This window comes from Saccostrea cucullata, unplaced genomic scaffold, assembly GCF_032062105.1.
Source record: "Saccostrea cucullata isolate Sc308-1 unplaced genomic scaffold, CSIRO_AGI_Scuc_v1 ctg9568, whole genome shotgun sequence".
Lineage (NCBI taxonomy): Eukaryota > Metazoa > Mollusca > Bivalvia > Ostreida > Ostreidae > Saccostrea > Saccostrea cuccullata.
In genome coordinates this window covers 1-14,889 of record NW_026925296.1, presented here as the reverse complement: position 1 = coordinate 14,889, position 14,889 = coordinate 1, and the positions used below count along the sequence as shown (strand labels likewise).

Below are 14,889 nucleotides of genomic sequence, written 5' to 3'. Positions count from 1 at the left end.
TTGTGGCCCCTGGGCCTCTTGTTTAAAAGCTTTTTAATACTTAACTAATTTTTCTTTTTTCCTAATAACAGTACTCAGGTGAGCGATATGGCCCCTGGGCCTCTTGTTTTCCCATTAAATATATGTATTTGCAATATGATCAGAGATTACGGGGAAGGGCAACCCTCCCCTCCCGGTTGCTAGGGCCAGCTATTCAGAGCAGTAGCGAATGGAAGCTGTAAGGAATTGGTATTTTCATTTCATATTTTACAAAGCACAGGGATCCAATTTTCACTATATATCTAATAAGTTTACAAATTTTCGATCAGAAATACAATAGTTATCTTGTGTCTATAACCGGGGCAATCCATCAGTACATTATATGTATTATACATGTATACATGTATTTTCCTTCCTGTCGGCGCACCTTGCAGTCAGTGGCACAGACGGCTTTAGACAGAAGGATGGCTATCGGAGCACTGTCTCGTTTGGTGGTTGCTTTTACGTTCTGTGTGTCATTTGCTGGATCAGAACTTGGTATGTAATAAAATCTAGAATCATCTTTTGATGCTTTCAAAATGCATTTCCTGTCTTAAACGCTTGTGAAATCGCGAAAAAGAAAACTTTATTTTACTTTTAGTTGAAGTATGAAGAATCATGATAATATCGAAATGTTTAATTAAATAAAATTTGATTAGGAAAGAAAGTTGGAACCTAGTCGATTTTTACAAAAAGATCAAATACTCTTCTTATTTTCACAAAGTTGAAGAATTTCAGCAACCATCCCTCGAAAACATTGACAGCAACAAAGTTCCCTTGAAACATCAGCCTTCCAGTGGCATGCCTTACAAAAAAGTTTGTTCTAGAAGGTGTCGTAGAAGCCACTATCAGCCGGTGTGTGGGAGAGACGGCGTCACGTACTCTAGTCCGTGTATGGCCTATTGTTTGTGAGTCATTTCTCTTTATAACTTTGTCTTTTGCTGAGTTACAAATTAAAAAGAAAAGAAAACTCCAGTTTGTTCTACTGAATAGTCTATGGGCTACCTGGTTAGTCCATCTAGGTAGTATTAGTCCCGTATGGCAGCTATAATGACGATTGTTAATGCAAGTCCAAGATCAAGGTCAAAAGATTATTAAGGACTTGACGTATCAATGAATGTACTTGTCAAATATGAAATCCTTAGAACCGATTATTCAAAAGTTATGGCCATGGTTAACGTTAACGTGATAGATTAGTATACATTTTTGATTGTCACGTTTATATTGTGCCCCTTTAATCGAAGATTTCGGGGTATAATGTTTTTGCCCTGTCCGTCCGTCTGTCTAGCTGTCTGTCTGTTTGTCCACAAGAACTTTCACCTTTCCCATAACTTTTGAATGGTCGCAATGGATGGGACTATGGCTTTCATAGTTCACAAGTGTATTCCTTGTGACAAGACCTTTCTTCGGGTACGACCAATTTTGACCTCGTGACCTTGACCTTAAAGATTGGCCGACTTTTACCAAAATTTTCCAAATTTTAATCTTGGTTATAACTTTTGAATAATGATAGTAATTCACATGTGTATTCCTTGTGACAATACCTTTCAACTGGTGTAAAAATATTTCACCTTGACCTAAGAGTTTGACCCACTTCGATAAAAAACTTAAACATTGGTAATCAATTTTTAACCGTTAGTACTGCTGGGGCTTTCATTATTGACAAGTGCATTCCTTGTGACAAGGCCTTCCTTTGTATACCAACAATTTTGACCTTTCATAGGCTTCAGAACCGGGGGGTGGGTGGGTTAATCCCCCCAACTTTTTTTTGCAAAGATAGATATACTATAGACATTGAACATTGGGAAAGCCCCCCCCCCCCTCCACTTTCAAGAGGCATGTTGAGCTTTAGGCCAAAAAAGCGTATACGTGGTAGTGGTTTGTAAAAAATTAGTTTCTTTCTGTAGGTTTGGAAAAAAAATTGTCTTTCACTTAGCCCCCCACGCACTTTCAATTTGCTTTCGACGCCAAATGCCTTTTTGCTCTTGGAGTTTGACTTACATTTGAGAAACTTCAACCCTCGCCATAAGCTGCCATACGCGTGCATCAGTGTTTCACAAATTTGTCTTGTTATGTTCCCCAAACGAAGTTTGGGAACATATTTAAGGTCTTCCGTCTTCAGCGGAAGACCTTCTTGTTATTCTTCGGTTTCTTTTTCCCTATTCTTACCGATTTTGTGCACGCGATTTCTCAAAAACTACAGGGCCGATTCTCATGAAACTTTCACATCTAATAGGTATTGATCTGAACCTTATTGGAAATTTTTTTTGTTGACAAAGTCACTTCCGGTCGTGAGATATGGTCAATTTTCTGATTTTAAAATGCAATTTTGTCTTAACCAAGTAGCGAAAACTGCTTAAGATATGAATTTGAGACTGATTGGAGATGATAGTTCATGACTTATAGCTTTGCAGAATCACCTTTCCGTGTGTCGTCAATACTTCCGGTCGCTACCGGAAGCGATATTCAAAAACGCAATTTTTCAACTTTTCTTTTTTTATATTTTTGTTGTAGAATTGAATAAAGACCTTTTTGCAGAAGCGAAATATGTAATTTGTTTGAAAATCGAAAAAGCCAATCTCGAGATATTTGCGTTTGAAAACTCGAAGCTGCGATCCCAATGGCTAAATGGTTAGCGCGTTGGATTGTCACGCAGGCGACCCGGGTTCGATCCCCAGTGTGTCCGACAAATTTTATCACTTTTTCTGCTCGATTTTTCGATATTTTTAATTTAAGACCATTTGCAACAATATATTATAAACTTTTAAGCATATCTTACGTAATTAGGGGTCACAAGGGGCCAGCATGATAAATCTTTGACGCGTCATATCTTGAAAAGAGGGAATATTTTGATAAGCAATATTGAACAAAAGATGGTCAGAATAATATTCTAAACAATAGGCATACTTTGAATTTTTGTAAAATGGCCCCATTAAGGACTTGTAGGGGTGGCCCCTAAATATTTCCATTCCGCATATCTCCCAAACGTAAAGAAATGTCTGAATAGGTGTTGAACAAAAAGTCTTTGAAATCACAAGACCTTTCATTTGATATCAAGAAAAAGGGGCTGACCCCTCAAATTAGGGGCTCAGAGGGACCAAAAGTCTTTCATCTTAAACTCTTAAATGATCAATATTTTGTGATACATTATAGAAGCAAAGGTATTCATCTTAACGATATGCAACAATATATGATTAAATTTGGATCATATGTTGCGTAATTAGGGGTCACAAAGGGCCAAAATGCTAAATATTTGACGCTTCATATCTTGAAAATGGGGAATATTTTGAAAAGCAATATTGAACAAAAGATGGTCAGAATAATGTTCTTAACAATATGCATACTTTGATTTTTTGTAAAATGGCCCCATTTAGGATTTGTAGGGGTGGCCCCATAATATTTATATGAATCATATCTCCACAACAAAAAGAAATTTCTGAATAGGTGTTGAACAAAAAGTCTTTGAAATCACAAGACCTTTCATTTGATATCAAGAAAAAGGGACTGACCCTCAAATTTGGGGCTCAGAGGGGCCAAAATTCGTTCATCTTTAACTCTTAAATGATCAATATTTTGTGATACATTATAGAAGCAAAGGTATTCATCTTAACGATATGCAACAATATATGATAAAATTTGGATCATATGTTACGTAATTAGAGGTCACAAAGGGCCAGAATGCTAAATATTTGACGCTTGATATCTTGAAAATGGGGAATATTTGATAAGCAATATTGAACAATAGATGGTCAGAATAATGTTCTTAACAATATGCATACTTTGATTTTTTGTAAAATGACCCCATTAAGGACTTGTAGGGGTGGTCTCTAAATATTTATATTCCGCATATCTCCACAACGAAAAGAAATCTCTGAAAAGGTGTTGATCAAAAAGTCTTTGAAATCACAAGACCTTTCATTTGATATCAAGAAAAAGGGGCTGACACCTTAAAATAGGGGCTTAAAGGGGCCAAAAGTCTTGCATCTGTACCTCTTTAATGATCAATATTTTGTGATACATTACAGAAGCAAAGATATTCATCTTAAGGTATTAGGGGTGTAATAGCCATGACCTTGAATATGACTTAATTAAGCATAGTTATAATGAACAACACTTTCGGCAATATTTCCCTTAGTTTCATGCAATTTTGTCCATACATGTTTCTTATGTGCTCATTTATGTAACTGTACCCTCTCGCCAGTGGTGCATCCTTCATGGACAAAGGGTAGAGATGTAATTTTTCTAGTTAGCCAGAGGACAGTTTAATGTTTCATGTATTCAACTGTAAAAATAAGCCCTAGGATTGTATACATTCAATTTTTTTTAGTTCAAAGTCATCAGATATGATATATGAATACTTGTAATCGAGAGAACTTGTCTGCTTTCAGTGATAATTTTAGCAAATTTATTATAAAACCGTTTATATTATTCTGCCAAAGAAAAATATGGTAAGGATGATCAATAAGAAAACATAGTAAATTTTGTGTGACATGTATTTGTGATAATATAACCACAAAAAAGAATTATTCTATCCACAATATTTATCTATATTCTACATCAGAGTGATGTACCCCCTAAAAATGTAAGCCATTTTTTTTTCTTCATGGTATAGGGTAGGTTGTAATGAACGAACTAATGAGCTTGAGCATATATAATAAAAAGATGATAGTCATACTCAACTCAATTCACATTAGATTCATTTGCTCAGAAAATTGACCTCTTCTCACACTGACCTTGACCTAGATAGGGTTTACAAAATAACCTACATTTTTGCAGTTCCCATGTGTATAAAGTTCTTCATAGTTTATATTTACTGTACAATGAAGACTAAAATATATCTGACCGATCGCGAAACACTGATCAAAGGGTTTTAAAAATTATATTGTGCCTCACACATATTATAAATTAATAAAATATGTATGAATATGTTAACCCCTACCCCCCTTTCCGACGCGGCTACATGCAAAAAATAAATAAATAAAAACCCCACACAGATAAAATTCACGCTGACCTTAGACCTTTTTTGTTTTCATAACTCATATTATTTTTTTTTTTGCTAAAGTTCTAAACATATAATTACATTTTTTTTTACTGATCGATCTACTAGTATTTTGATCATCTCGGATATTTCACGTACATGTATGATAACATGGATAATTGAACGTGACATTAATGTATGTTGCATGAGTATCTAGATATTTTAAGTCTGTTTTGTCAATTATTTTTAAAGAAATCTTTGATATTTCACAAATCCTGAGAATCATTTAGCACGGCCACAGGTTTGCACATTTCCAGCATATTACACTGTACATTACAGTAGGGATTATATGTACGCAACATTTGTCAATTTATTGCAGATTCCACAATACATGCCATGCTATTGATATTGTAACATACATTATTCTCTCAAACTGTTAGCTGATAGAGAATCACAAAATTACAATGAAAAGTTACTGCGTTTGTTATTTCGAAATCGGTGCTATTTTTAGAAGTTGGAAAAACCCTTGTATTGTGTATTTGAAGATAACATCGTTTTGACTGCATATTTTGCCAAACCAAGTTTTAGTAAGGTGTTTTCTATTCAATATAATATCAATTCTTTCCTTTGATTAGTTATAATCTGTTCCTTTGGTGTATGTTTTATGATAGCGTCCTAGGCAGTCTTGACGACGCGCCATTTTTGTTTACGAAGATAGATATTCCGAGAACTGCCGATGTCTAACACCTCGGCATTTTAACCGGAAGTGGCCTATTACACATCTAAATCCTTAACGACTTGCAACAATATAATATAAAATTTTGGCCATATCTTACGGAATAAGGGGTAGCAAAGAGGCCAAAATGCTATTTTTTGTCATGCTTTACGTCTTGAAAAGGGGGGGGGGGTTATAAGCCATACTGAACAAAAGATGTTCAGAAAATCGTGATAAAAATGAGAAACTTTAAATTCATTGAAGGAAAACTTAATGTCATTCTCTTTTAAGGAATATCTCAGTCAAAATCACATCTCATCTTATCGAGAAATTCAACGGAAGACCTACTCGTTGCTCGCAACGAGATCTCGTCTAGTGTTTTTACTTTTTTTCTGAATTTTCTTCTCCGGTACTTTTTTTGTCCGCGAGTGTTCTCGTAAACTACTCATCCGATCTAGGTGAAACCTTTTTAGGGTCACTAGGTATGTTATGTAGATGTGCGGAACGAAGGTCATTTTGCGCGCACGTGCGTGCAAGTGCGCACACGTGTAACGCGTGAAATGACCAATATGATAGATATAGCCGTAACCATTTAAATTTTTGATGAAATGCTTTGAAACTCATAATATAAGGATATAATAGTAGTATAGACATGACGACATGTCAAAATAGCAAGATCTCACGCGCATGCACGTGCGCTTCGCTCCGATTGGCTGAAACTAAAAGTCTAAATATCTTTTTTGTTTTCTGACAAAATCCTTTGAAATTTTGAACATATTCATTCACTATGAATATCTACAGCATGATAAATAAGAATTTTCATGAAAGCATGCGCATGCACGTGTGCTGCAATCTGATTGGCTGAAACTTTAAATGTCTATAACTTTCTAAGTTCTCAACGAAACGGGATGAAATTCAGAATATGAATAGGTATAATGGATTCCTACATTATGCAACTATCAAAAGTAAATGCAAGGACGTGCATGCACATGCGCCCACACACAATGCATTAAACGGCAGTATACTTGAGTTTTTGATGTTCATGCAGAATTAAGAACATCTAAATGTCAAGACATGTAACATACTGAAGCATGCAAATTCTTTTGACCCTTGACCTTTAAACTTAAAGTCAAGGTCACTGGTAACCTGAATAAAATGTTGATATAGCTATTTACCAAAATCACCTTGACCTATGAACTTGAAATCGACCTTAACCTTTGTCCTTGACCCAAGGGTAAAAAGAAACTTGAAATACATGAACATGTATCTAGAAATACCTTTCAGAGTTTATTTTGGTTGGCAGGATAGAAGTTAAAGAGGTGGTGGTTTTTAATGACCTTGACCTTTCAACCAAATGTCACAATCAATCTTAAGTTCTTGGAGTAAGATACAAGATTCAACCCCAACGTTAAATAGGTTAAGAATAAAAATACCCCCCCCCCCTCCCCCTGCAAGAACCAAACAAATCAAATTAATGGCAACATAGAGAATCGCTGTTAAACTCAAATAACACCTCGGACCCACATAAAATTTCAGGAAAACTGCAGAAAAGAGTTCGAGGAAAGTGTATTAAAATATTTAATTTGAGTTTTCAAAGTATATAGAAATTATTAATTTATACGGAAAAAATTACAAATCCTGTCATGTTTAAAATTAAAGTGCAGATGAACAAAGTTGGTATATAAGCCTTTTATAGCCTATATATTCAGGTGTCGTTAATAGCATTCAATTGTACTGATTTGAAATAATATTTTAATACCAAGCATCCTTTGTTTATTTTACCTTTGAAATTTATTTGATTTTTTTTTAGAATTACGCAATCCCCAGAAAAAGCGATTTTCGGTATTTTAAAAATCAATATACATGTACGCTACTTCGTAAAATAATAAGGTATTTGCCTTCATAAAAAAAATATTAATAAGAAGGTGTTAAACAATATTGGTCTCATTAGCTGACACGAATGTCTTTTTAAACATCTCTTGTATACCCCAGAAAATAGCCCCCTATGCATCGGAAGAAATGAATAGTTCCGGTCAATAACCTTTATATATTTATTTACAAAGTATATAAAATTTACTAGGCACAGGTACCTGAGTTGTCAAAATGGCCTGAGAGGAAATATAAAAAAAAATTCTCAACAGAAAGGAAAATCCCTTTTCCATGTATGGAACTACTATTGAATAAGTTCATTTTGATTGGTTAGCTATCGGCGTGATACCCATAGTCGACTTTACGCTGCCTTGTCGTTTGAATAAAACCAACTTTGAGCCCGAGGTTAAAATAAGTAGTGAAATAAAATGTGAATCGATATTTTTTGACATATGCTTGAAAATTGGTATTTTTATATATGTATTTTTTTCTTTGATTCGCGGGAAAGAAAGATATGTTAATCGTTTAACCAACATGCTATAATTATCTTGCATATGCATGTACATGTACGTGTGCGCGCATGCAAAACGTTAAACGATATGTATATACATTGTAACTTTTATATTCTAAAATGAAATCCTTGAATACTTCGCATATTTATAAAAGGTCTTAGAGAAATGAGGCACGAAAAGAGACATGATGAGCGTTTGGGGAACATATGTAACGGTCCCCGTTACAATTAACACTAGTTATTTATGTTTTTATTTGTCCTGTAGCGGTGTTGGGGAGGAGTGTAATCGCCCGTGCCCCTGTCACCCTCGTTCCCTCTGTAACTGTGGAGGAGAGGTAGACCCGGTCTGTGGAACTGACGGCGTCACCTACATGAATCCGTGCTGGGCCAAGTGTGGGTTAGTAAAGCTTCAACTACTGAGCAATTTTAAGATTTTGAAATTGTTTCTAACCCTTTTGCCTGACCATGACGTACTTTTTTTCATGAATATTTTCATTTTCACAACTGCAGTGTTGAAAATATTAGATTTTAATTAATCAGTCTGTATATATATCGGATAAAGATAACAAACAGCCACCGATCTAAAAAAAAATCCTTGAACAAAATAAATCTGTGAAGAAGAAAAGGAAGGCATAAACACGGACCCCTGGAAATTTCTGAGATGTGATCAGGTGGAGGAATAAGTATCCCCTGTAGACCGGTCACATCCGCCATGATCCCTATGTATTGATCAGGTGAACGGAAAATTCCGTAGTCCGATTCGGTATAAACACAAAGGCGTGGCAATTGGTATGAACTATGAAACAGGTCAACCAAAATACGACTCAATATATTTGGTAACAAGATCATTATAACGAACATAGAACTTAAAAATAAACACCTTAGCAAGTTTTTTTTAGATCCCTGTTACATCAACTTATCTGTCAGTAACCTGCCTCGGTCTGATTTTCTTTCAATTTTAGTATGTTAGTTCTCAAATAAAGTATTGATTTATTTTTTAATTTATTTGATCGTGATTTCAAGTTGGGAGGAAGATAAAGATAAAAATATTTAGAATTCAAAAATTCCTCATAAATGGGTTCTTCAGTTTTGCAAACGTAGCATGCACCGGAACGTGTCCTTGTGAGCCAACGACAACTCCCACAACGCCCCCTGGCTGCAAGTGCCCGCCAGTCACAAGTCTTGTCTGCGGTTCTGATGACGTCACATATGGAGGGGAGTGCATGGCAAACTGCAGGTGAATGTTTCAACAATAGATATATATCTGTCTTTTTTCTTAAATGGATTGTTTATCAGAGTTTAATTAAACGTACGGTTTTAATCAAATATATTTTTTTGACAATTTTAAACCAGGCACGAACTGTACACATACATATATAGTCGTTTAATTTGTTTTGAAGCGGTGTAACTGTGCAGTGTGAGGGTGCCTGTCCTTGCCCCGCCCCCTGTGAGTGTCCACCAAATGTTGACCCAGTTTGTACTACCTATAACAAGACCATCGTTAACGAATGTACAGCCGAATGCTTGTAAGCTTCATTTTATATTTTAAAAAAATTATTGAAACTTTTTTTTTTCAAGGGGAAGTTGACCTGATTATTAAAGAATTTTTATATTTTCTTGTAATTTTGGCAATTTTCAAGCCGAAATTAGGGTTAAATATCAAATCAAAAAGGAACAGTAGTTCATTTTCGCACCATCGCACAAGGTCGATGGCACGGTGGGCGATTTTGTGATGAAGATAATTTGATGACAATGGGCGATGATGTGATGACGACAATGTGACAGTGCGTCATTACACCAACACGTAAATGGCATTGTACTATCGTCATCATTTCATCGCGACATATAGTGCTATCACTCATTTTTACTTTAACATTGAACAAATATTTTTTAAAATTAATTAGGGAAGAAGAAATTGCTTGTAATGGGAGTTGTCCATGCGAGAAGAAATGCCTATGTCCAAGAATATACAACCCTGTCTGCGGAACAGATGGAATAACATACGCCAATCCTTGTCTAGCACAATGTCAGTAAGTACTGTCAGTAAGTACAGCGTGTTGGTGGTACACAGTATCAGTGTCTATAGTCAGTGTCAGCGAATGAGTGTAAACACATTGTTAGTAGACAGATTTCATAAATAGATTACGATGTCAGTGAGTAACCAGAGTGGACTAGATACAATGTCAGTGAGTAGACAGGATTTCAGTGAATAGACACGATGTCAACTAGAAGCTAGAGTTATAGACACACTGTCAGTTCGTAAATGTTGTCAGTAACACATCATTAGCGATTAGTCAATTGCAGTGAGGAGAAAATGTCAATAAGTTATAACTGTCAATGGTTAGACACAGAGTCAGTGAGAAGACTTTGTGAGTACAATGTCAATTAGTCATCACTGACAATAGGAATAAATGTCCAAAAAAAGACCAAGTGTCAGCGAGAAGTCCCTAGCAGGAAGCAGACAGTGGCAATTTGTAAACACAATTTTAGTAAGTAGTAATTGTAAGTGAATAGATACAATATTATTGAGTATACTAAATAGTCGGAATAGGCACATTGTTTTTGAGTGGACACGAGTCACCGTTGAGCTCAGCGGATAAATACAGTCAGCGAGCAAGCTATAACGTCAGTAAATCATTTACACAAAAAGAAAACTATACCGATAAAATTTATTTGAACCTTTTCCATGGTTTTTATTTGAGTGTTTTTAGCATACCTTGGTGTAGCTTTAATTTTTTTACTTATTGATCAGTCCAAATTGCATTTTATTACGTTTTATAACATTTGAGAAAAAGGAAGAACAAGAGTTGAATTGTGTTATAGGGAGGTGCCGGCAGCCTGTTCCGGGGAGTGCCCCTGCCCTGCCCCCTGTAACTGTTCGGACACCCTCGAACCTGTCTGTAGTACCAGAGGACAAAACTACACCAATGCATGCGAGGCAGCTTGCGAGTAAGTCGACAGCATGTCAAACATTATTTTTTCTCTATCCTTAATTTGTATTCTTGTCTTTGCTATTTACAAGAGCTCAGTTTAATTTATAGTGCTGTTCACATATATCTCACTATCTATAAACAATTTGTTAATTGATTAATTTTTGAACGTTGCAGTATGGCCACCATTGCCTGTAATGGTACTTGCCCTTGCTCAGAGCCTTGCGCGTGCACTAGGGAGTTTGCCCCCGTCTGCGGCGCCAACAATGTGACGTACTCCAACAAATGTCAAGCCAAATGTCTGTAAGGGTCCAAATAGTCTCTGTACAAAAATTCAATTACTTTAAAAACAATTGAAGGATATTTTTTTTTTATATTTCGGATATTAACTCCAAATATCTAGTTCAGTTGAGCTAGGTGTCTGTTCTATCAAACAAGTATATCCGTGTTTAATTCAATGTATAAGATATTAAGTATTGGTACCGTACTTTGGTATTTTAGTATTCATGATAACTTAAAAAATTAAATTTTATGGTGAGGCAGAAACTTGGTTTTAAGCACGTGAGAATTAATCCAAGTGTGACGTGTTTTCTAGGAACGTGAGCGTGGGCTGTCAGAACGAGTGTCCGTGTTGTGACTGTGAGGGGTGCCCGGAGTTTCTCGTCTGTGGTTCCGACGGTCGCGTCTATCTCAATCCCTGCAAACTGGAGTGTGCGTAAGTGTCTAAAATTAGACATTTGAGTTTGCGACTGCTTATACAATTTTCGTGAGTGTTATATCTTTGTTGTTTACAAAGAGATATGCAATTTAAAATATCCTCCACGGCAATATCAACGACGAAATCATTTCCCTGCAACCAAATAATTTTCAACCCAAAGAAAATATGTGATTTTATAGTCTTTTATTTTCACTATATAGGGGTGTGACGCTGGCATGTTTTGGATTTTGCCCCTGCTATGAAGAAACAGAACGCCGGAAATCAAGGCTAGCGTTGTCCAGTCAAGTGAGGACATAGAGCTACAATCCGACGGAGACCGGTCATTACTCTCATTGATCAATTCCCTGTGGCGCAATATTCCAAAAACTGGAAATTGACCAATAAAGACACAGTCACTATCACAGATACACTGATAAATATTCTTGCCTGACATCTATTATGCCTATAATAAATACATTGTATAAAATATTTAGTACTTTTCAAGGAGTATTCCCCTTCATCAAAAATTATAATGAACACTGTAAGGAATGCAAAACAGTGCGGTATACTAATTAGCCTTCAAAGACAGCTAGGATTATCTTTATTGTTTTCCATTTCATCATTTATTCATAGTAAGGAAAGAAAGAATTCAAAATTTGCTTGAATGAAATAAAAAAAACCATGCACTTGCGATAAATGTATTTAACTGTAATTTTGAACATTATTAATGACACTATAGCAAAAGCGAAAGTCAAAATGAAGAAAGAATGTATTCTGTTTAGAGAAATTTTATTTTCATTTTTTATATATTGAGTAAATGTTTTTGACTTTCCTTTCAAATTTTCCATTTCTATAAACAGCTTATAAATAAACACTGTATATGTATTAAACTTTGTAATATAAATTGACATCAATATTAAAGCATTAATAAAATTATCTTTTTTAAGTGTTATAATTATAATCACTAAGGAATGACAAATCTCATTATTATGCACCGAAAATCATTCCCTGTACAAAATATCTCGCTCTCTCTCTCTTTTCTGCCAAGTTTTTTTGGCGAAGAATGTTAAAATCCTTGGTGACGAAATCCCTCGGGACGTAAGTTATACTGATATGAACCACTGCTTCGTCAGACATAACAAGGTTTGGAGAAGTCGCTGCTGATGATGGATTTGATGGCGGAGTAAGTCGAGGCGATACCAGCCACGGCTCCCAATAGAATGATTTCTATGTTCAAGACCTTAACCCACAGCGGAAGACCACGACTGAAATAAAAAGAACAACGGAAGGGATTAAAAAAATCGAATGGATCTATCAGTAGCCATGTCGCAAGCCACGGGATTTGTGTCCGTTGTATTTCATAAAAACTGAGGCTTGCTGATATGGATAAAACAATGAATTAAATCAATATATTATATATATATGAATCAATTCTTTTCATTTTCTTCTCACATTTGCTCCTATAGTGATACGTGTAAAATTCGGAACAACAGGTGTCCTTATATCTAGCGTTTACTGTATAACGCCCTTATACCTTTCTTCCTCTGGTAGACTAAGACTATCAGCCTTGTTTCCATTTATGATTTCCACCATGTCCTCCTGACGAACAGACTTAAGTTTGAGATAGAACAGTGAAGGACAGATATAGGCTAACAACGTCACTGTGGATCCGCCCACTAAGGATAAAATGGCGCCAAATGTGGGGATCGTTTCCGCCATGAAAAGTATGAAGGCTACGACCACTGATCTAAATACACATCGCTTCCACGTAAAATCTAAGGGGAAGGTTTGAAATATTAAATTCTGATAATTAGATCTGAGTATGATTTTTCTATCTGAAAACAATCATGCATACAGATGTTTGAAGTAATGAGCCTTTCCGTTTTTACTGAAAACGTGGTACATGTAAATACTGTAAACCACCAAATTTTCGCGACACCTTATTTTCGCAGGTTATATATCTGATACTTCAGAGCGAGACTACTGATTTTCGAAGTATACATCCTATACTTATAAAAAAATCAATGGAACATGAAGGCAAAGAGTGATTTTCAATACTGTGTAATGGGGAAAACAACAATTTGCGTATGCTGAAAATACAATAATCTTCATGCTGAAAAAACTTACTTTTAGGAACCCTGGCGTATGACTCTAGCTCCTGACAGAAAGGGTTGATAACAATCAACAGACCGAGAAGTAAGTGAAGCGTGATCATGACCTCCACGACCTGATTAAGGCTCCCGCCATTAGGCATTAGGAGAATGTTCGAACTGACATTCTTGCCGTAGACAAAGTACGCAATGGTGGATATAGGAAGGTACATCAACATCACAACTTAAAGAAAAGACAAAAATATATCAATCAGAAAGTGACAATCGTTGCACAATTTTGTGATAATCGTTGGAAAATTGAAATCCTGCAATCCACGGTTTCAATTATTACGCACCGTCTCTCTCTCTCTCTCTCTCTCTCTCTCTCTCTCTCTCTCTCTCTGATAGAGAGAGAGAAAACAAAGCGTACTCAACCTTGGATTTCTGACGATAGAGATAATCGTAAGTTATTAGCATACTTATATATCCTAGTGTCACCGCCCACTTAAAGTCACTGGGTTTCTTCATGTCTGTCTGGAAGGTTGGGAAGGCAGGGTGGCCTCCAAAGGCAAACACAATTGTCCCAAACGCCATAAAAAATGGCTCGAACTCTGTCTTTGAGTGTAGTATGGGGTCGTATGTTCCCTCATCTAAAGCAACTTTGATGATAAGAAGAATACAGGCAACAGCTGTAGCAAGTGTTGCTCCTACCGCAACTGGCCTATAGTAATGAGATATACAGTTCTCCAAGTGGTTAATGAACAAAGTTTAAGGGGAAAAGGATAGCGATGTTTCTAGTTTTTGAAAGGTTCGTCATCCATACAAAATTATTGTTTTGACTGATGAATTTCTAAGAGATAATAAAAATGCACACCATTGCAACATAACTTGCAGGGCAAAATTTGTCAGAAATGGTATGTTAACTTGACAAAACAGTCTTTTACTTCAGTGAGAGTTACCTCTCTTATCGGAGGGTCAATGAACCTTAAGAAAAAAAGTTCAGCAAAATTTCAACACACGCGCTTTATTTTGTTGGAGGGTCTAGATTTGAATTTTACTTCTGTTAATCTACAAAAAAAAA

General features: G+C 35.9%; 2 protein-coding genes across 2 annotated transcripts; one reads left to right on the top strand and one right to left on the bottom strand.

Annotated features, from left to right (window-relative positions):
- The first annotated feature begins 406 nt into the window (after positions 1-406).
- LOC134268557 (serine protease inhibitor dipetalogastin-like) lies at positions 407-12,641 on the top strand. Its single transcript, XM_062750827.1, has 10 exons — positions 407-516; positions 743-926; positions 8,357-8,488; positions 9,179-9,328; positions 9,492-9,617; positions 9,996-10,121; positions 10,915-11,040; positions 11,199-11,324; positions 11,617-11,736; positions 11,940-12,641. The coding sequence occupies exons 1-10, from the start codon at positions 444-446 to the stop codon at positions 12,034-12,036; spliced, it is 1,260 nt and encodes a 419-aa protein (XP_062606811.1). The 5' UTR covers positions 407-443; the 3' UTR covers positions 12,037-12,641.
- A 558-nt stretch (positions 12,642-13,199) lies between these two features.
- LOC134268559 (uncharacterized) lies at positions 13,200-14,529 on the bottom strand (the record flags this gene model as incomplete). The annotated part of the gene is made up of 3 exons (XM_062750828.1): positions 13,200-13,493; positions 13,846-14,052; positions 14,288-14,529. Coding segments are annotated over 3 exons (712 nt in total), but the record flags the coding sequence as incomplete, so codon positions are not given.
- Positions 14,530-14,889: the final 360 nt, after the last annotated feature.